Source organism: Bactrocera oleae, chromosome 6 (genome assembly GCF_042242935.1).
Source record: "Bactrocera oleae isolate idBacOlea1 chromosome 6, idBacOlea1, whole genome shotgun sequence".
In the NCBI taxonomy this organism is placed as follows: domain Eukaryota; kingdom Metazoa; phylum Arthropoda; class Insecta; order Diptera; family Tephritidae; genus Bactrocera; species Bactrocera oleae.
Genome location: NC_091540.1, coordinates 24271930 through 24295234, shown reverse-complemented (window position 1 = coordinate 24295234; position 23305 = coordinate 24271930). Strand labels below are relative to the sequence as shown.

Here is a 23305-nt window from a genome sequence, read left to right as displayed (position 1 = left end):
ATTAATCATCTATATTTATATCGGAGTGAACGTTACTTGGAAAGCATGTAGTACGGCCATTATAGCAGGAGATCCAAACCCATGAGTAATCAAAGAGAAGTGTGTGAGGTGACGCTGCATGGAGGGTTCCAGTAAATGTTGTGACCGCGTGCCATATTGTGTTGTGCGATCTTGGCTAAGTACTTGCATTAATTCCTTTGTTATCTATATATGTATATTATACAAAATAAATACATACTTATATGTAGTACTTGTAGTTAATCTAAGTATGTAAAGAAAATAAATTAATTCTAGAACTAAATTATGGTTTATATGGAATGAAGTACTTATCAGAATAAACCATACATATATATATGTTGATTAAAGAAAAGAAAATATATCGCATGTATTAGCTGAAATTAGTTCGTATGGTTCTACTGTCAATTGAATGGAATTAACTCATATTAAAATAGACGGTTTTTTCGGAAAGGCACCATTAAATCTCATTTAGTTACTCTTGCTATCAATATATCGTATAACTGCTCTGACAATAAAAGATACACCCTAACCTAACCATAATATAGTATATCATATGTGAGACCCCGCTTAAAGCTGTTTCGGTTTAGCGTTCATTTATTTTAAACCGGTTATTCCCCGAAATTGTGCATCCATGCCAAAGTTAAGAAAGAGCGAAGGCATTTAACAATCTGAATGAAATAGGGGAATTAGCAAAACAAACTGGTCTGGATGAGTTAAATGTGGAAGACGTCGAATAAATAGTCGAAGAAACAGCAGCTAGTCTTTTTTATAATGAGCAAAAGGAATTAGCTGAGCAAGAAACAGAAAACAAAAAGAACTTTCGTTGGTATTTGTAAAAATGAGTTTGACCACTATAACTCAAATTATGGATCAATTTATTGAAAATGATCCCAATTTTGACAGAAATTCAAAAGCAAGACGGGGTGTTATAGATGCTTTATCCACTTATCAACAGCTTCTAACATAACGCAAAAGGAAGACACTAATCACAAATATATTTGATGCCTTCTTGACAAAAAAGGCAGATAATTTGAAACACAAAATAAACTGAATGATCTGACTGCGTTAGAGTTTTATTTGGTTTTTTAAGTACATTTATATACACAAGTATATATGTTTAGTTTTTTAATTTTGAATAAAATATTTGTTTGGTTTTTTATTTTTAAAAACTACAAAAACGAAAAATTTTGTACAATATTTAAGTTATAGTTTTACCTGCTGTGAATGAATAAGTAGTTCTTTCCGGCGATAGGATTCTTGGGGTTCTGTTTGATGTCTTATGACGTATTCAGCTAGCTGACGAGCTGGAAATTCAGTTTCACAAACGAAATGAAAATCTTTTGCCAGATGAGTAGCTTCGCCCTCTACTAAGGACGTTAGTAATGTGACATTGGCAGCCTTCCGTCTTCCCGCAGGTAAATTTAAACCAATTTTTTCAAGCTTTTCTCTTAGTAGGCGTCCACCGTTCTTGCTCTTAGCTCTATTAGAGTAAAAATATAATAATATAAATAAGTAAGGTATGTTCATGGGCAACCGAAAATTGTATACATATATAATATGTTTTATGTTCGGAATATTTATACATCAATCTAACTAACTCATATCATTTTATTCATTATACAAAATTAGGTAAATTAAAAAGAAATCCATTAGTTTTCCAGTAGATGGTTTTAGTAATATGTATCTCGCGTTGTATAAGTGCGATTGGGCTACGCAATACTTGTATGCCGTTAGAAAGATGCGATTTCCTACCAAAAAACTTTTCTCTGACAGTACTGTGAGCGCTTGACTCAGTATTGTCTGAACACGCATCAAAAGATGGACGCAAGCAAAAAAAACATACGCCATATTTTACATTTCTTCTTCGATAAAAGTGAAAACGCAAGCCAAGCCGCTGAAAATGTGAAAAGTGTTTATGGTTCTGATACTGTAGGAATCAATGATGCACCACATTCCGAAATTGTCGATAATTTCGATAAAATAATGGAAATCGTTTAGTATGACGGTTGGACTAAGCAATGAACCCAGGACTCGGGAACTTTGGTACCATCTAAATGAGGTTGCATATCGATTTATGGATGCCATACGTTAAGGTAAAAAAATCATAGACCAAATTTCTATTTGCGAATCACTGCAAACTCGCAACAAAATCTATCCATTTCTGAAGCGGGTGGTTAATGGTAATGAAAAATGGGTCATTTACTACAATGACAAGTTAAAACGGTCATGGTCGAGTTACGGTGAGTTGGCGCAAACGGTGGTCAAGCCAGAACTGACTGTGAGGAAGGATTTGCTGTGTGTTTGGTGAGATTGGCTGGGAATCATCTACTATAAGCTTTTCCACAACGGCCAAACTCTCAATCTGGATCTGCACTGTCAACAATTGGACCGGCTGAAGTAAGCCATCAAAGTGGCCAAATTTGGGTAACAGGAGAATAATTGTGTTCCATTAGGACAACGTCAGGCCTCACACATCGGTAGTAATTCGCCAGAAGTTCCGGTTGGGATGATTATCCATAAAATCAGCTTATAGTTTGGTTCTAGCACAAAGTGATTATTGTCTGTACCTGCAAATGACGAATGATTATGTTAGTGAAAAATTCGCCTAAAGAGAAGCTTGTTGAAACTGACTGACCCAGTTTTTGGCCAAATGGGACGAGCGGTTTCTTTGAAAGTAGCATTATAAAATAACCTTCAAAATTACAACAAGAACCAAACCTTTGCATATTTCACCTGAATCGGATAATTGTAACTATGGTAAATAAAAATTTCGTCCTAATGAAAAAATAATGCATTTCTGTTTCCTAGATCAAAGTAAAGGTCACATGAGTCTTGTCAAGCTGTCATGTTATTTTTGCTATATATTGTTTGGCATTTCATTATGGAAAGACTTTCTTACGATTGAATAACGTTCACAAATTGTTCAACTTAATACGAAAATTCACGTTCTGTAAAGAATGAGCTTCCCGCGCTTCGCTCAACTTATGGTCAACATACTGAGCGTATTATTGGCAATACCATTACCCATCTTGAGACCCAGCATTCATTAACGGATAATATTCGACCGAATAGACCAGGTCCAGCACGCAGTGAAGAAAATATAACGGCCTAGCTGAGAGTGTACACGAAGACCGTGGAGAGTCGATTTGGCGCCGTTCGCAGCATCTCGGACTGACGTAAGGATCGACTTGGCGCATTTTACGCCGATTTCTTAAATTGAAAGCGTACAAAATACAGCTTGTGCAAGAACTAAAGCCGCTCGACCTTCTCAAGCGGCATCGCTTCCCTCTATGGGCTCTTGAAAAGTTTCTGGCTAAGTGGGTATGTAAACAAGCAAAATTGCCGCATTTTGCACGAAGAACAACCGAAGAGATTCAAGAGAATGACTTTTGGATGAACAAAACTTTTTCCTTTATATTTCGAGAATATAATAAATTAAGACATATTAGTGTATAAAAAATATTTAAGCTACCAACCTTCGAAGAACTCCACCAAGTAGAGACGCATTTAGACATTCTGGAGGTGATAACCTTCGTTGAACTTCGGCAATTGTTACTTTGTATTTGGACGTGCTGGATAAAAGGCTAAGTCGTCCCGGAACAGCACAAAATACCTCACTAGGGGAACCGGATCCAATATTTCCAAGTTCTTTCCCACTTTTAATACCTTTAATGAGATATAAAGAAAAAATTGTATTTAACATAATCCTCTTTTGATGAACTCATGTTCGCATATTTTGTACATAAACATGCGTTTAAATATTGTAATACAGTATTGGGAAACACAAGTCGGGCATCTTGGTGATTTGTGCTACAATCTTTTTCTTTATTGTTCATCCCAAGTTGCTTAAGAAGTAAGGACTTCACATAAGAGTTAATACCGTAAGTGAATCTAAAATTTTTGTCATATTGGACCAAACCAATTTTATTTTTATTTAAACTTAAACATTTTTTTTTTTCTTATAAAACCACTCCATATCTGTTTGGTTTGGTAAGAATCAAAGACATTTGTTTACCAACTTTCATAAATTGTTATTATTTCTTTAATATTTACGTAATATACATATAGAAACATCTTTATAAAATTTGGTATGAATCGGACAACTATATGATTACGAACACATAGAATCTATTTTGGCCTTGCAAATACTACATGTAAGAAAAATGGTCAAGATAGCAGACATTTATTTATAACTTTCAAATAAAAATCACTTTTCCTGAAAAATTAATTTTATTTGATAAATATATATTGCCTTAAAAGTAATAACAGACAAAACATATTTAGTTAGCTAAAATCTGACACATCTTTATTTAAGAGTATCCTAATCATTTATAATCCAAATAATAAAAACTCTTTGAAGATGGAACTGAATCTTTGGAAAGCATGACGATAAGCGGATCTGATTAAAAAAAGAGTGAATCCGCCAAGCCTTCCATAGTGTTTTCGCGCGAGTTTTTTCGAGTGTGGCGGAGCCGAAAGGTTCTTATTAAATTTTAATATTTAAGATTTAAGTTTGTTTTTTAAACTTTCTTCAGAGTTTAAAAAACATAACATTTTAGTAGCACTTCCCTTGCTAGAGTGATACAAGCTCATCTCACGGAATTCTTTTAGAGATGACTGAAATTTTTTTCTTCTTTGTTTTTTCCTGGCACTCTTCAAACACTATTTCGGGTCGCCCACCTTTTGAGTTGAGGCCCACCAATATAATTTTGTCATCTAACCATTCCTTGTTTTTTTTTCAAAGTTCTTTCGAGTTCGATGGTTTTCTCTCCATTTCGAGGTCAACTTTTTGGTGAAATTTGCAATTTTCCCTGCTATTTGAAGCCGTAATTTCTTTCACATCTACTTGTTTCAGTTATATTGCTTTAGATGTATGTGTGCACCGCTAGAAGTTTTTTGGAAGACTTACTTTCCTCATGCCATACTGCATATAGCACTCCCTTGGACACTAACATTGTTGCTAAAAAATTAATTGAATTACATTATGCAAACCACTGCAACTCATTTTCGATATTGCAACTCATTTTCGAAACATTCAACTAAGTATACCCTGAACAGGATATATTAAGTTTTCCACGATGTTTGTAACACCCATAAGGAAACGTCTGAGACCCTATAAAATATATACATAAATAATCAGCATGATGAGCTGAGTTGATTTAGCCATGTTCGCCTGTCTAACTGTCCGTCGGTCTGTATATATACAAACTAGTCCCTCAGTTTTTAAGCTATCAATCGGAAATTTTGCAAATGTCCTTTTCTCCCTAAGAAGCAGGTCATTTGTCGGAACGGCCGATATTGGACCACTATAGCATATAGCTGCCATACAACCTGATCGCATGGATTATTATTTAAAACAAAAATGTAATCTCCGAAAAAATTGCTCAGATCAGATCACTATAGCATATAGCTGCCATATTAATTGAACGATCTGAATCAAGTTCTTATAAAGAGCCTTTGTATTTGTGAAGGGTATTTGGTGCAACCGAAATTAACATTTTTTCTTGTTTTTGAAATAATATTGATACCGAACCCAATCGAAATCCGGAAGTTCAGCTCTATCAAATCTTAAATTATTAATAAATAGTAAACCTCGTACTCATTAAAATTAACATCGATTTATAGAAGGAAACATAATCACAGGTCACAAACTCTTTGTTTGTTATTTACTACATACCTTTAACCTTATGAAAACGCAAAAAATAAAATTGAAATGTAATTAAAATAAATTCTATAATAATTGCAGCAAGTAGTAAAAAATGGAGGGAAAGTTGTTGACTGTAGCTGATGGAACACTATTTATGTTTGAAGCATTACAGCTGTGTGAATATTGAGATCAAAACAAAACGAAACGTTGTTCTGACCAATCGGATATATTAGTAATTGATTACAAGACTCCATAGTCGCAAATTCGAAACGTTGTTCTGACCAATCGGATATATTAGTAATTGATTACAAAACTCCATAGTCGCAAATTTTTATTTTGAAAATTTAGTCAATCGCTGCTAAATCAGCTGTTTCTATCACTGTGGGGCCGTTACAAATTTCGTGGTAAACTTAATATATCCTGATCAGGATATAAAAGTAACAAGGTGAGGTCAGTTTTTAAGATATCTGAATGAAATTCAACACATAGGTGTATTTTGACATTTTATTGATCATTTGTCGGAATCGGCCAGATCGAATAACTATATCACATATCTCTCATATAACCGATTATTTATTTATTTTATTTTCCGGTTGCCTTTAATTAAAAAGCTAAGAGAACGTGATTTTTCAGAACTGTTTTCTGTGATTGTTAAGTATATATTATATTAGACGATTATTCTATATAATTACGATATCTTAGCTTTTTGAATAAAGGCATTATAATGGGAAAAAACTGAATAATATGGTCGGTTATATGGGAGATATATTTGTCCGATTTTGTTTTCCCTGTGTTTGTTAAGTATATATTAGAGAGTTCTGCAAAAAAACGTGCTTTTAGCTTTTTAATTAAAGGCAGGCAACCGGAAAATAAAATAACTGAATAATCGGTTGTATGTGCGAAATGTTCAATAGAATATTAAATGACTTTTGACTCTCTGTAAATCAACCCACTCTAATGTACATACTTATATTTATATTTGCATATGTATGTAATCATATTTCTCTAACGGTGAGTACATGTTGCTTGCATCACAGGGATGAATACGTTAAAGTACGAGCAAAAGTATAAACATGAAAGTGCAGATACGTCGATTGTACATATAAACATATATATGAACAATTGAAATAATATTTGGGGCGTTTGTTTAAATATAATTATGCCAATTAGTAATGTGCGAAGATAGGTAGGGGTTCTTTTATACAATACCTGTGAAATATGATTCAAAAAGGAATCTAACACCAGGTGTGTGTTTGTTTATTCCATTTTTCCTCATACAAACGGCATCAAAGTTTCAGCCACTTTCAAGAGGATAAATACTATAAACACTAACAACATAAATATATAAAGAGTGAATGCAACTGCGCTATTGTGGATATTGTGTATCGGATCTTATTCCAATTTCATAATGCACTCGTGTTTAAATTTCGTTGTTCCGAATTTTACACTCTTCGATATTCACAGGAATATCAGATTATTTGGTGTTAAATAACTTAAGCTTGCTACGAGTACCATAGTAAAGTGTTATTACGGTATATCTTTAGACAAGTATTGTTAATTTTCATATTGTGCAGTTTTGAGCCGAAAATATTCATTCATTAAAATAAAATTTAAACCTTGAATATAAATAAATATAAAAAGAATAATCACGTAAAAAAACGAAAACTCAACCTGGCTTCTGTTCATATGAGCAGATAATAACTGAATATACCATACATCTTAGTAAACGATCATAATAATACTTACTTTTAATTAGAGGTAGATCTGACATAAACGCGACATTATCATCTATACCGGGATTTTGGACATCATCAACAGCGTTCTGTAGTGCTTGATGTAAGGCTAAGGGATCATGTTCATGAGCAAGCCTACCACCATGTGTGGCACCTCCTGATAAGGTGCTACCATAATCTGCTCGTCTATCTGTATATGGGAAGCCATGCGACAGCTGCGCCTGCAAACAATATTTTTGAAATTTGAATTTAAGAAATATACAAGTACTTTTTTAATAGATCTGGACACTTTATATTTTTATTTTTGTCTTATATCTTATAGGTATCACATTTGAAACATTGATAACATTTCCAACGACTAATGTTGTTAATTCTATGATTAGCTTTAATATATACATATTAATTATAAAAGAAACACAATTTCTTTTAGTTTTTTGTCAGTTATCGTTATAACTTTTTTTCTATATAAGTACTGAAAAATTGGAATAAGGATTGTTTCTAAGCTATTTAAAGAAAGGCAAAAATATAAATTGATGATTTATTATTAAAATACATCCCTTTAATCAAACTGTATATTTTACAAACCGCTTGACCTGCCCATACATAATTCGTAATAAGTGGTGCCTTTGATATTATATTCTAATATTCTGATTTGCATCTCTTTTTTTATTGGTTAATTTGAAAAAAATGTACTGCTTTTAATCAAGCCCATGGAATGCCATTTTCGATCCCGACAGCTAACATAACATAATTTAGCACAACTAGTGAATCCTAGTTCGTAATAACTCCTTTACAAAAATAAGTTTTTGTTAGTGTGTAATACTCATGGAAATAGTGTTAGTAAAGTGTTAATAATCTTAATCGGTGAAAATTCCGGAAATCTTTATTCACGAATGTAACAGTTTTTTAAAAAACAAGCTTGGGCAACTCAATAAAATGCATATAAATATTAGGAAAAAATCGTTACACTTAAGAGCTCACACGTGGAGAGATGTGTCTAAAGACCTATTTTTCAGAGTACCAAGCGAAAAAAATTTTCGGATTTTTGACCCACCCTAATACATATGCATATAAAATTATAGAAAAACGTAAAGTAGCTGAATTAGAATTTTACTGACGTGATCATGAAACTGATTGTGAAATTGAAATCTGAATCTGATGCTCGCCAAAGGTAGAGCTATTTTTATACTCTCGCAACATGTTGCTACAGAGTTTAATAGTTTTCTTCACCTAACGGTTGTTTCTAACACTTAGAACAAATCAAGATAGATAAAGAGTAATATTTATTATATGTATATAAAATTAAGTCCATACTTACCCTAACCCCATATACCTAATATAAGACTTTCAAACTTCCGGTTGGATTTATGCCGTATATATATCGGCCAATATGTAACTAAAAATAACCTAGTTTACTGCCTGAAATGTATGAAATTGTTAACTTCATAGAATTGCGTGAACTAATGTTCCCAAGTATACTTGTAATGCCAAAACTTTATGCGATCAGTCCAAACCTGCTAGCCCTAACATACCCAATACAGCTGTTATCTTTATACCCTGAACAGGGTATATTAAGTTTGTCTGGAAGTTGGTAATAGCCGGAAGGAAACGTCGGAGACCCTATAATATATTTATATAAATTATCAGCAAGATGAACTGAGTCGATTTAGCCATGTCCGCCTGTCCGGCGGAATATATGCGAACTAGTCCCTTATTTTTGAGATATTGATCTGAACTTTTGTATACGTCTTTTCTGCTCAAGTTGCTCATTTGTTGGAACCGCCGATATCAGATCGCTATAGCAAATAGGTGCATATAAATTGAATGATCAAAATTAAGTTCTTGTATGGATAATTTTTTGTTTGAAGAGATATCTTCACGAAATATGTCATGGAATATTGCTCAAGACGATGCTTTAATATTCAGATCGGGCCACTATACCTTAAGCTGCCATTCCAGCTTCGTAAGGAAAACGTTTTTATTTGTGAAGGTTATTCTAGCTTTGGTATAACCAAAGTTTACGATCTTTGTGGTTTGTTTTTTGTTTTGAAAAGTTGTAATAGTTATGGTTTTACAATTTATAAAATTGGAACTAGTAAAAATAATTATTCTAGCAAGCACTATTTTTCAAAACGTTTTAGGTAAAAACTACGAAGCTTGCTTTCCAGAAACTAAGTTATACAACATTAGTTAGTTTGTTATAAGGTCGTAAGTATAACTTTGAGATGTTATAATTTTAAAGTTGTTGGTTAAATGTAACTCATTTTAAAATGTACATACGTATGCATATGTAAGTATGTACACTTTACCTCACAAATTTGTAATTATGTTTGTTCGTGGGTATATTTATTTCTAAGTTTTTATATTTGTATAAGTAAATACCCACTTTGGCAGTATTTGGTGGAGGAATTTTTCCAAAAAGTAGTAATATCAATGCTTAAGATTAAGGGTTGCTAAAAGTAATTTACCAACCAATCCCGCTTAAGTAGATGTGATTGTTTTGTCTTTATAAGTGGGGCAACGAGGTGGTCTCGAGTCGGGCAAAGTAACTTACCCCAAAGGAAATTCCGTAAATAACTTGTTAATAAGTATGAACCTTAAAATGGAATAGGTAAAAATATTTTAAGTATTCTGTTTGGAATGTTTTCTTGCAGCGCAGAATGCAGCTAACAAAAAAGTATAGCGGTCTTTATGGCATGAAAATAAGCTTAACCACACTTCATACATATTTAAGTACTTGCTTATAAATAAATATGTAAAGGGTGCATTTTTAGACAAGTGGTTTTCAAGAAGAAATAAAACGCTTATGGCCAAGAATTTAGCATTATTATAAGGAAGTGACCCCGTGGCTGGTTTAAATAAATTCCATCCGAGAGCAGAAATACTCGACCACGTCAATTGGGGCCGGATATCAGCGGTGTTAAATCGCTTGTCCACATCAACATCCTCCAATTCAGGCACGAGAAAGTCATTAATATGGAGCGTGTTAATAACGATCAATGATTCTCTCTGCTCATACAGCACATAAACCAGTAACTTTTTGAAGATGTAACGGCGTCTCAACAATGGCTTGTGAATTATCATTACTCCAAATGAGACAATTTTGTTTTTACATATGTTACTCGTAGCCATTGAACCAAAAGTCAAATTCATCGCTGAACCAAATTTTCTTGCGATGCGTCGCGCAAATCGAACAATCTTTTGGTAATAATTAAAGTTCTTTAACTGGCGCCCAAGCAGGGACCATCCCGCGAATGTAATAAAAAGGTCAAAAAATCAAAAAGTACGGTACGAGTGCACCAACAAATATAAAATTTTAAAGAAAAAGTACCAGTACCAGAAGGAAAAAGGACAACAACGAAACGTAGAACACCAATCAATGGGAAGCTGCACACTATTTATATAAGAAATATTTTAAACGTTTAATATTTACTGTTTAACTGTTATTATACAAAATTGAAGTTGAAAGAAAATTAAGAAAAGATGATTGCAATTGATTAAAGATAATTATTATTATAAAAAACCAGATTGTTATAAAAATCTCTACTACTTGTATTTATAAAATTTTATAAAAAAAGATACTTGTCACTATAGAACACAAAAAAAGTAAATAAGCGATATGCCAGACACTGCTGAAAAGCTAATTGAGCAACTGAATCAGATGAGGATAGATTACAGTGAAACCCCGCATCTCTCACATATTCCTAGACCTAATCCTACGATAGTAACCACAATAGTTAGAGAGGTTCTTAAACAAATAAACTCGCAGAATGTTACCGGCCACAGCGTTACACTGAACGCACAAAACTCCTGACATGGTAAAATGCCTTAGGGAATTTGCAGGACGACCAGCAGAATTTAACTCTTGGAGGAAGAGCGTTGACAAGATTTTTTAGGCATACGATGGGGTCAAGCACACCCGTAAGTACTTTGGCATATTACACACTATTAGACATAAAGTAGTTGGTGATGCCGACACTGCATTGGAGTCGTTCAATACTCCACTCGAATGAACTCAAATTTGGAAATGCCTCATGATACATTATTCGGATAAAAGAGACATAGGTACATACCAAAAGGTATACCATGCCCTTTCTTTTATACTAGACAAAATTGCATATCTTGATTTAAGTGACTAGTCCATAAGGACTATGACTAATTCATACCAGGACAAAGCCCTAGATATATTCATTAGAGGATTAACCGGCGATTTACCTCCTCTTCTCAGCATGCGAGAACCGACAACCTTGCCTCAATCCCTACATCTGTGTCAAAAATTAGACAACATGACCTACAGAATGAATCATGCGCATAACACGCATAAACCAACCACGAAATCGTTATCCCCAATACTCTTATGCTTCTCCCGCCTAGCTCGGCAATCTACCGTCCCACGTAATAACTATAATTACACGCAAAATATTCACACCAAGTTTCAATAACCCTCATACTCCGCTAGAATTTAGAAATCAATCCAATACTTCCTTTAATAACAGACCGAACTTGCACCAAAAGCACCGACTCCGATGGAGGTGGACCAGTCAATAAATTCAAGATAGGTTAACTACCAAAATAGACCTGGTGCCTTCCAAGACAACTGACCACCGAAACGTCCGCTTTACGTACAAATAGCTTATTCTCCAAATAAAATACAACGAAATTTCCCTAGTAACACGGAAGGAAAAGATTCAAACGATTATCACGAAGGAACAGAATCGAACAGAATTTCGACGTTTCTCATAACAGTTATGATACCACAAAACAAAATTACCTTAATACTATTCATTTTTTTTAAAAAAAATGCCTTCGCTTCATTATTAAGAATTTAGAACTAAGCGCGGAGACACAGAAGATTTTCTGATTGATACTGGATCTAATAAGAATTATATCCAATCAACTAGAATTAGGGCCCCAATTTTGAACGAAAAGCCCTTTACGGTAAAAACAGTTGCCGGAACGATTGAATTTGCGCACCACACCTTCGTAGATATTTTTAGACCAACAGAAGAAAAATAAAATTTTTCATACTACCAACTCTTAGGTCGTTTCATGGCATAGGAGGTAACGACACACTTAAACAATCGAAAGTAATCATCCATACCTATAAGAATTTGATGACAATTTGCCAAAATATAAATATAGCGCTGAAGCAGCGGATATCACACGAAGTCAATAATGTCGGAATCGATATTTCGCATCTCTCGCTAAAACAACAAAATAAAAAAGCTCACCTACACCATTCCCGTTAACAATGAAATACGAACAACAATCGAACGCTAAGTCGAAGAACTTCTTGCTAACGGAATAACAAGTAGATCGAAATCTCCATAGAATTCCCCAATATGGATCGTTAGCAAAATATCAGACTGGTTATGTTCAGTTCTTGTGATAAGTACTAATTTTTAAATTCGCAATAGATAAAATTAGTGAAATAACAAATATTATAAATAATATAGTTATTTTAAAACTATACATAATGAAAAATAATTATATATGTAGAAATAGAATCATTCTTACAGTTAAAATATAAGTTAGAAATAATTAAAGAAGAAGTTTTGAATATCGCATACGCAATACATTAAACAAGAACCAATATAATAATCTCGTTTATCTTCTCAAATGAAGAATGTTGCAAGAAAATTAAAGACAATGATGACATTACATATATAAATTTAGATGAAGCTCTTGAATTTTCTGAAATAAAAATTGCGACTAAGAGCAAAATTATAATTTATTCCCACCGTGGATAATCAAATTTGTACAACAACAGACTTTAGAGCTGTAAAAATGGAAAAATTAATGAAATCAATTTTAATACAATTCTAAATTGCGAAAAGACAAACTATGGAATAAAAATGATTGTAAAAAGTACAACTTCTTGCAAATATGTTTAAATAATAATCTAGTAGATTTACATAAGGATTTATGCATCAATAATCTTCTAAAAAGTCGTTTGCCAACCTGCACGGAGGTCAAAAATCAACATATTCTAACCTTAGAGGAAATGGGAAATTTTTTTTCAACAACAAATCTGCAACATTAAAAAATAGTATATAACGAGAAAAGAACATTAAGTAAACCGGAAATTCTACAATATTCATCCCCACCAACCAATATCGAAGAAATCCTCTCGCTGGAGAACACCTTAACTTTAATACACAAAAGAAGTAAGCTCAATAAAAACAGAAAAAAGGATAAATCATCAATAATAATGACAGTCCTAATTTTTGGAAAATACTTTATAAGTGAACCCACAAAAAATCAATCCATCAAATTAATGCAACCGGCAATCGATGGACTCATTCAAATTTTCGACAGACCCAAAGATTCAAACGAGGACGTTTGAATTCCAGGGGAAAATTAGTTAGCACGCCACACATTCAAAAAGTATCATATTATTCATTTATATCATATGATACAAAGTAATGCAATATGACACAAGCCAAATCGCTGATATTGCGACGCGTGCAGTACGAAACTGTGGGAAGCGCAAGATCAGCGTATTACATCTCCGTTGGAGCAGAAAACTTAGGTTTAGAGTTAATAATAATTAATTGTAACTTTTACTTCTTATTAGGGCTTTAATAAAGGACCATAGCTTCCAAAATATATTTTTTGATAAAAATAAAATAAAAGTTTTTAAACTTATATATTATATGTATGTACTTAGCTTTCTTTGGTACTATAAGAAGGTTGGTAGTGTCGATGATCTGAATCTGGGGAAGTAAAAACTTATAAAGTGCTATAACTATGCCACAAATTAAGATACGAAACTACAATTCGGTACACTGCCTCGAAGTATGGAGGGGCATTTGTAGTTTGAAAGTTTTTGAAAAGTGGAACCCCGGCCACTATATGGTATTATGGATATAACATTTTATTGAAATTCAGAGATCGGCTTTTCCCGATAATAATGTCTTCTCGGGTCAAAAATGGGTAAAATTGAAACAATACTTGCATAGCACTCATATACCTAATATCATATACAAATTTGATTTTAGTCATCTTTTTTACAGAGTTCAACATATGAGTTATCTCAAAGAAAGCATCTTTTTCTGGTAAAAATATGTCGTGATGCCAAAAGTAATAGACTCGGGTCAATACCAACCCTAGCTGCCATATATCTAATATAAGAATTTTAAACTTGTTGTTATCTTTGTACAGTAATTATATATTCGGTCGATATATTAAATACCTTATCAAAATAAGTGAACGTAATTATATTATATTAGAAATAATATAGTTGAAGTCTTATGGAGTTCAATTCAACTAATTGTGGTGATATTTATTTCTGTGACATTTAATATATAATATTTAGAAGGATCACCGCTGTTTATAAAGCCTTTATTTTATGTACATACTTCACTAATCGCTTTGAAAATAGAAAGAAATGGAGATGGGAGGCTACATCACTTTGTTATAAGAATAAGTCGTTCTAAGCATCAGCGTAAACATTTTTTCAAAGGTTTATGTGTTATATCTCTATGAACAATAATACTTATATGTTATAGTTCCATATTCGTACTTAAAATATAAATTATCATTTTATTACAAAATCATATAGTATGATTTGAAGAGCACTCACCACATGGCCTTGTAGCTCCGCTTCTCTGTGAGATCTGTGTATACCAAGTTGATCCTGAGTTGTTCGTAAGCCCGCTAATTGGTTATAATGGTGCAAAGGGGCATGGTGCAGTGATGATAACGGTTGTCCATATGGATCTGTACCCAAATACTCTAAAGCTCCATGGTTCTGTAAATATACAGGTACCTAATCAATATTAGATTAATTATGTAATTCCAAATAAACTCTCATTTACTATTATTAGCATTTCATTAATATTATTTTAATTAGTTAAAGTAAGATAAATAATATCTTATCTATTTTCACTTTTGTTGCATGGAAACCGTATAATATTTGTATATAAAGTTATGAAATATGGTATAAAATAATCAGACAACAGTAATATATTATTAGTATAACTATTGATATAAATTTAAAACAATTTTTACACCTTGGACAGGGTATATTAAGTTTGCCACGAAGCTTGTAACACGGTGAAGGAAACAAAGTACTTAGTCCTGCCATAAATTCTGTTACAAGTCAGGCCATTATAAAAATCAAATTGAAACTACTCGTATAATTTTTATTTATGTTAACTTTATTTAATAATGCATATGGGTCATTCCATCTAAAATTTATGTTTAAATATTTTTTCGAACAAAACAAAATTTTTTGTGTTCTTTGAGACAAAATATTGGACACAAATTTTTTTATTTGGACCCAATATGAAAAATTTTGGAGTTATGAATTTTCAGAATTTGACATTGATGCGGTCGATATATGCCTTTCCGTTGATATAATTTACTGTTTTCTTAGAGGTTGTACGAGAAAAGTTTTTAAGGCTGAAAAAAATTTTTTCAAAAGGAAATAATTCTGGAACTTTATAAGTTCGATAAGTTATATTTTGGTAAATGGGCACATTTAATTTATATGTAGATATGTATGTATAATTGCGTCAGCGATAAAAAGTAAAATATTAAAATTCTCTGACATGATGTTAAATTTTATGTTAACGGAAAAATGATGGATAAAGAGAAATGTAGTTATGTTTAATGTATGTTTTAAAAATACTGGTATAGCTATTAAAAGCCTATTTGAGTATTTCACAGATATGTAGGTACATATATACTAGGGTTTATACTAAAATTGCCAAAAATCTATGAAGGGAAATTTTTTTCAAGTAAAACTGTATACAATTGTAAGGCGGAGGGCTGACCCATAACAACTAAGAGCTCATACTTGGAGAAATTTTCTTAGAGGTGTCTAAGAAACTATTTTTTAAAGTACTAAGCGAAAAAAAATATTCGATTTTTGAACCTCCCTTAGTATATACGTACATTTTATCATAAAATTTAAGTGTTGTATTATATAGACCAACTTCTTTGTATTTTAATGTCATCGATGGAAATTTCAGTTCCTATGAAAATTTTATAACTTAAAAAAATTCGATGGAAAATTCCATGCACATTACAGTGCGTGAAACGATTTCCGGCTACGCGCTAATGGAATGCCTTCTTACAATACAGATTGACATTAAGAAATTAATAATAAATATAAGTTGTGTTCACCTAACGGTTGCTTGTTAAATCTAAAACTAAAATATAGGTATGTTTATCAAAATGATGTCAAAATTTTCTTACCCGTGCAAACGATAACGTGAGTTGGCCAATACGCGTGATATTTTAATTAAATTAAGTAGACATATTACTATTGACTTTCATCTTGCAACTCCCTTTGTGAATTGGTAGTTTAATTTTTTCGCAAACAACATAATTTGGGTAAGGTGAGAGATTGGACGCTTGCGTATTAGGTTTCCTATTTATAGTTAATTTCTAGGTTCTTTAAAGGAAGTCATAAAGTAAATTTGGTATTGTAAGAGTTTGAAAAAACATGTAATATGAACTTTATTTTAAGTTTGTTGAAAGCAAAATGAATACTAAGAAAGAAGTAAAGTCTGCGGTGAGCAATTTAATTCAATGTGCAGTTCAAAGTAGGTTTTACAACATTTGAGAATTCAAACAACGAATATTTCTTAAGTATAAGATAAGGAATCCTGTGTCAAAAAATTAAACGTGAGTAAAACAAAAATTGAAGGGTTAAGTTTGCGAGCAGCCAAACATTTTATACTCCCGCAATTTTTAAAAATCAAAAATCAACGACAAAGTTGTGATTGTTTTACAATCATATATGGTATATTGTTAATTTATACGCACTATAGGCCATAGTCTCAATTAATTTTATTGTTCCATTTTGTTTTATATCCGAGATATTTATATTAAAATGAATCTAACTAATACTATATTTATCAAATTAGCGCTGTAGAGACACATACCGGTATCCATAATTATTACTACCGAATGACATAACTTTCAGGACTCAGTGGAATCGCAGGTAACTGTAAACCTGACGAAGGAAAGGTACCCTACCCCCGCTATCTGTAGAATGGAAACAGGTCGGTTCTTCAACTTTTTGTCCTCAGTAAGGTTAGACTCTCCCTGGTCGTGGGGGTTATAATAGGTCATTGCTCTATCCGCGTCCACGCTGCAGGGTTGAGAATCTTACTGGAAGCCAACCCTTCATTTTTGATTATTCCGCGTTTGCGAGATCAAGTCTTAAACACTTGGGAGCTCACATTTTCAGATATCCCACCATGTTGGTTGGAATATAAATTAAACGCCTTTACAAATTTGCAGGAAGGTTATTCTCTTAGTTACAGGACACAACATAGAACAAGTGTTGACGTCCTGCACGAGACAAACTTCAGCTCGTATTAATAATGAACCTCCATCTGGCATTACAAAGGACCTGTAGGGTTTTTACTTTCGAAAAATCGATTTTTTTTTCTCTTATCTTATTGTTTAACATTTCAAGAATATGCCCTTTAGGTCGATAGAAGCAATATTCTTAAAGTTACTGTTTTATTAATCTCCGGCCTTTAACGATCCAACCAATAGTTCATAAACTTTAGACGCATTTTTCTCAAAACTACTTTTTCAAAGTCCGTGTTTACTGTCATTTCAAAACTACTTGACCGATTAATTTCAAACTTTATACACATTTTCGATATATAAAATACCGCCCCTACGTTGAGTAAACATTTTTTTTTTACATAAAGGGTGTTTACCTCCCCTAAAATGGCGAAATTTTTAGTGGAAAATAACAGTTTACACTTAAAATAGCCGCCAAAAATGTTTAAATGAAAAACAATTATCATAGAACGTTGGGGAGGAAGATTTGATCATAATTTAACTAACTTTTCTTGGTTTTTTTTCAGTTAATTTCCAGCCGAGTTATGGTGAACACGGCAAATTGTTTTTTTCTCAAGACGTTCTGGGGGAAGCTCTGTTACCGGCTTATGCTTCAATATTTCTGCATGAAAAAATTACTCTATATTGTTGAAAGTATGAAAAAAATTGGCAAAAAAAGTTTTTTTTTACTTTGAAACCCTACCCCCCCTTAAGCTTATTTGGTTTTTTTTTTGGAAATTTTTAATAGATAAGTATAGATATATTCAAAGATTATCTCAAAGAATGGATGACTTAAAGGTAAAGTAACTAAATTACAGTTTCATGTATTACCTGTTGTTGGGGTGGACTTTGAGTTGAATGATGAAACGGTGGAGGAAAATAGGGCGGTTGGAAATCTGATTGAAGAGATTGATGATGCATTGTTGCTGTAGATCCGTGAGTACTGCCATGGCTACCGTGTCCAGAAGAAGGTCCTCCACGGCCACTGTGGCCACCCGTATGTGTCGTGTAAGCGGGGCTACTGCTTGACAACCCCAAGCTCCCATGACTAGTGAGGCGTTCCTGGAAAAAAAATTAATGCTTAGTTTCGTGTAGTAACACTATTATTTACAAAGTATGACTTATTAATTCCCATAGATAAAAACTCATTTGGCAGTTAGAACCGGTATTAAAATACCATAAATTAAAATTATCAGATAACGGTACATACTTTTGAATATTCGTGGAAATAGGTATTTACTATAACGTCACAAAGATTAATTTTCTTCAGGCATTAAATAACATAAAGATGAAAACAAGCTTCAAAACCATTTTTGTTGATCTAATAATCTCAACGAAAAAACTCTAATCGATAATTTTTCGTTATAGTCATATATCGGGGAAAATGTATTTAGACAATTAGTAAATATTTAATAAAACTGAACACATATTACTTTTTTTTGGAGTTATGGTAGACTTTGTCATTTTATTCTAGAGCGGGTCTTGTTCTTATTTCGGATCTCGCTTGAAAACTTTACTTTTACTAGCAGACGGAAAACACCGAAAGAACAGAGTTCTTTATCTTCAAAAAAAAAAAATGAAAAAAAAGGTTTTTAATTAAAAAATCAGTTGCTTTTAATGATAAGATTTTGAGATAAGTATATAAATTTTATGACTATTCGCTAGGTATTTAACGTTTGAATTTTTCAACCAAAGATAGATTTTCACTTCTTGTAAACATACCTGTCAAGCATCCAGTGCTGGCAACAATCTAAATTATTTAGTAAGCTGTTTCAACTCTTGTTTTGATACCAAAATAACATAAAAAACTGTATGATATTATTGCTTTCTTCATCTTTTACATAGAACAAACATTAGAATAATTATTTAGTTTTTAAGTAAATTTTGCTGCAACCAATACTTTCGCATGACATGCATTATCATATTTGCAAAAACGTCAAAAAAGAAGAAAAAGTGCAGAATGATCCGTGCTCACATATTTCAAGGGGCTCGATGCTTATAACTTTGTAATTTAGTTAATAGTTATAACTTTGAATGTGTGAACATGTCCAATTTTTAAGACTTAAAGAGGAATCTTTATCGGCTAAGATGATCTACACTGTACAGGATAGTATTCCTAATTCATATTGGTGCGCAAAGCTGCAGCGACGGTCACTTTTTTCGCGTCTACACAATTAAAAATTCAATAAAAAAAAGAGATTATTCAAAATTCTAATTCGTCTCATGCTTTTGAATAAATACAATAAAAAAAAAAAAAAAATTATAAAATACTTTAAGAAAAAACGATCTCCTGCTGTTTTGTCTGGTTAAATGTTTTTCGTTATTTATATCCATAGATTTAATAAACATGTGGTTAATTTTTTTTTAAATATTTTTACCTGGACATTTATAACTGTGGGCATGTCGATATAGGCTAAAGTCATATTCACATTTTTTATTTTGAGTACAGAAACTGATTTCAACACATTTCTGTAGTAATTTTTAGCATATATATTTCTATTGGCACTTAATTAAATTAATGTAATCTTTTTGTGTTAATAATTTAATAAAAAATGTTTCATAGTCACAATAAGATCACACACTTATCTTGAGTTACAATTACAAGCACATTAATTGTATAGACCTAATTCTTCTTACAGGAGGAAATAATGCGACACGATTCCACCTTCACGAATTACGCGGCAACTGCGAATAAGAGTGCGTAAAAAATATTTGCTTTCTTACACCGCTTAGCAATGAAACAGGCAAAAGTTGTCCAAACCACGCAAACGCGTATTTTGCATTTAAAAAAAATCAGCAACAAATTCTACGTTATAGCAAAATTGAATGATAGCAGCGTGGTATAAGAACCATAGAAGAATGGTGAGTTGTGAGTACGCGCACCGCACATACAAAGGTACACGACGGCTTGTCGTCTGTTTATCCCGACAGCATTGGGTTGCCAACGACCAGAGTCCCAGCTCGTTTAACGCAATAGTTCGCAGCGCTCATCCACTCGTAATATTCGGGTGTTTCGTGTTGAAATTTAACTACCATTAGCTACTAACTGCGTGCGCTGATAGATGTAATATGAAAGAGCGGCAAATGTGAATACAGCATACTCATTTATACACAAATATATTTTGTAGGTTTTATACATACATATTACTTTGCTACCGTGCAGAGATAAAATGACAAGCAGTAACAAAATGTTTCAATATTATTATACAAATTCGTCAATTTCTCTCAAGGTTAAGCACATAATCCACAATTTTATTGCTAATATATGAGAATATCTCTGCCGTAATTATATTTGTACCCATACATAATCAATAACGGGTCAAGATTGATCATGAATTGTTTGAAAGTCAGAAGCTAAAATATTCTGCTACAGAACTCGGATAACAGAATTCGGATAATATTATATTTATATATATTAATCTGAATCTTAAATGATATGATATTTATGTATGTATGTATGCATGTATGTATGTATGTATATAAGAAAATGCTTTGTTCAAGATACCTCTTTACAAAAGAACTATTTTTCTAAAAATCCAATCAAGTATATGTTTTTCTATTTTGTATTTTTCTACAAAGCGCCACCTAAATATTTTTATTACGAAAATAATGGGTTAAGAAATCACTAGAAAAACAATAATGTTCCACAGATAATTTAATGAAATTTAAGTCGAGATGCTTTAAAAAAATTTATCAAATATTTAATGAGTGCACTTAAGTACAGGCTTCTTGTTTAAAGTTATTTTTAATAAAAAGGTATGTAATGACTTTTTGAAAGATATTAAGTGTAATTAAATTAAATTCCACTTTTATCAGCTCAAGTATATGAGATGATATGGTTTTGACAGATATATATTATTAATATTGATATGTTAAAAACTGGCCGCTTTCAAAGGCCGACTTCCAGATAAGGCCTGATAGAAGCAGAGGAGGTGTTTCAGCGTCTCTCTCATGCCTACTTCCCAAGCACTTTTTACATGTGTCATGGTTAAAAATTCCCATACGGCTCGCATGGGATGCCTGTTCGCTTGCACATGATCTTGGCGATCCTGCATACATGTAAGGCATTCGCACCTTGATCCGTCTGTCAGCCCTTTCGGAGATTTTATTGTGTATCGATTTTGCGTATTTCCTGAACTAATTCGGTACCCATGATGGCACTTTTGGCAATCTCATCGGCGATCTTGTTTTCCTGAATGACCTTGTGGCCTAGAACCGTATACATGATGTTCTTTATGTCTTTATCTGCGTTATTAGCCAGCTACCCACTCCATTAGCCAGTTTGATGCGCCTGCGAAAATTGACCGAGTGTTTTAGGGGTTGGCTCCAACTCTGTCACGGGTTGGCCCGGTATTGCAGTACAATTGCGAAAGAATTCAATATTCATCATTCAACGAAATCGTGAATGGATTGCAATCAAATTTGGTATTTTATTAACTAACCTTATTGGTCATAGACTCACTTAGTTTTATAACTATACTTTACTTCGTGTCAGCGATAATTATATTAAAATCATCCTCAAATGAGATGTATTATGTGATAAAAACTTAACTAAAGATGCCAAATGTAATATTTTTGGTATATGAGGAAAAAGTCAATTCAAAGATATCTTACCTATCTATATATACATATAATATATAAAAGAAATTATGTGTGTATGTTCCATGTACGCTCCGAAACGGCTAAACCGATTTACTGAAGAAGAGCGTGAATCACGGCTTCAACAAAATCGTGACAAAGAGTCTTCATCACGAGCTACCGAGACAATCCAATTTAAACGCACCTAAGTTATGAAACGGTACCAGATTAACAATTAAAAAATTGTCAGACGTACTGATTCCACGAATACCGATGATTTCCAACGATTTACCGTTCCAGTTTAAGCGGCTCCGATTCCCTTTGCGTCTTGCTTTGGCGATAACTATCAACAAAGCACAAGGTCAATCGTTGACTATCGCCGGCTTAAATTTGGAGAATTCGTGTTTTTCACACGGGCCACTTGTATGTCGCTTACTCCCGAGTCGGCACACCTAAAAACCTATACGTTTATACTCCAAATGAAAAATGTAGTCTACCCACTAGCCTTAAGATGAGTTTTAACAAACTAATGAGTCTGCTGTATGAAATGGTCATCGCTCATATTGTATATATTTATAATTACTAGCTTTTTGTTCTGTTAATTTAATGTATCTTTGCTTTTTTTATTCATAAATTGAAACAAAAGACTTCTATCTGTCATTTACATCTGATTAATTAATTTTAACTGGTTTTAAATTACTATCAAAGTACTTTATCTTATTTATATCGTTTATATTTTTAACGTACTGTTATATAATTATTTTAATTCTTTAACATTTATATTTTATAGTCCTTGCTTGATATGCTTTTGTATCAATGATAAGAATGATATTCTATTTACTAACATGTATATGGGTGTAGGTAATAATCTTCACCCGCTCAAGAAGAGAATAGAAGAAATGAATATGAAGATAATTGAATAATTTAATATATTTAAGAGATAAATTAAATATTTACTGTTGTAACTTTGTTGGTTAAGAAAAATAAAGCAAAATTTAGCCCGGCGAAGCGGGCAGGG

At 32.6% G+C, this 23305-nt stretch overlaps 1 protein-coding gene across 3 annotated transcripts in view; it reads right to left on the bottom strand.

Moving 5' to 3' along the window:
- The window catches only part of TfAP-2 (transcription factor AP-2), a 94077-nt gene that overhangs the window by 175 nt on the left and 70597 nt on the right, over nucleotides 1-23305 (bottom strand). For 2 of the 3 annotated variants that reach the window (XM_036371508.2, XM_014239791.3), the window contains 6 exons: nucleotides 18541-18771; nucleotides 14984-15169; nucleotides 7412-7619; nucleotides 3495-3684; nucleotides 1234-1498; nucleotides 37-204 (listed from right to left, as the gene is read on the bottom strand). In XM_036371508.2, the coding sequence (XP_036227401.1) occupies nucleotides 37-204; nucleotides 1234-1498; nucleotides 3495-3684; nucleotides 7412-7619; nucleotides 14984-15169; nucleotides 18541-18771 (1248 nt within the window). The remainder of the gene's footprint in view (nucleotides 1-36; nucleotides 205-1233; nucleotides 1499-3494; nucleotides 3685-7411; nucleotides 7620-14983; nucleotides 15170-18540; nucleotides 18772-23305) is intronic. The other variant, XM_014239793.3, reaches the window with a different exon arrangement.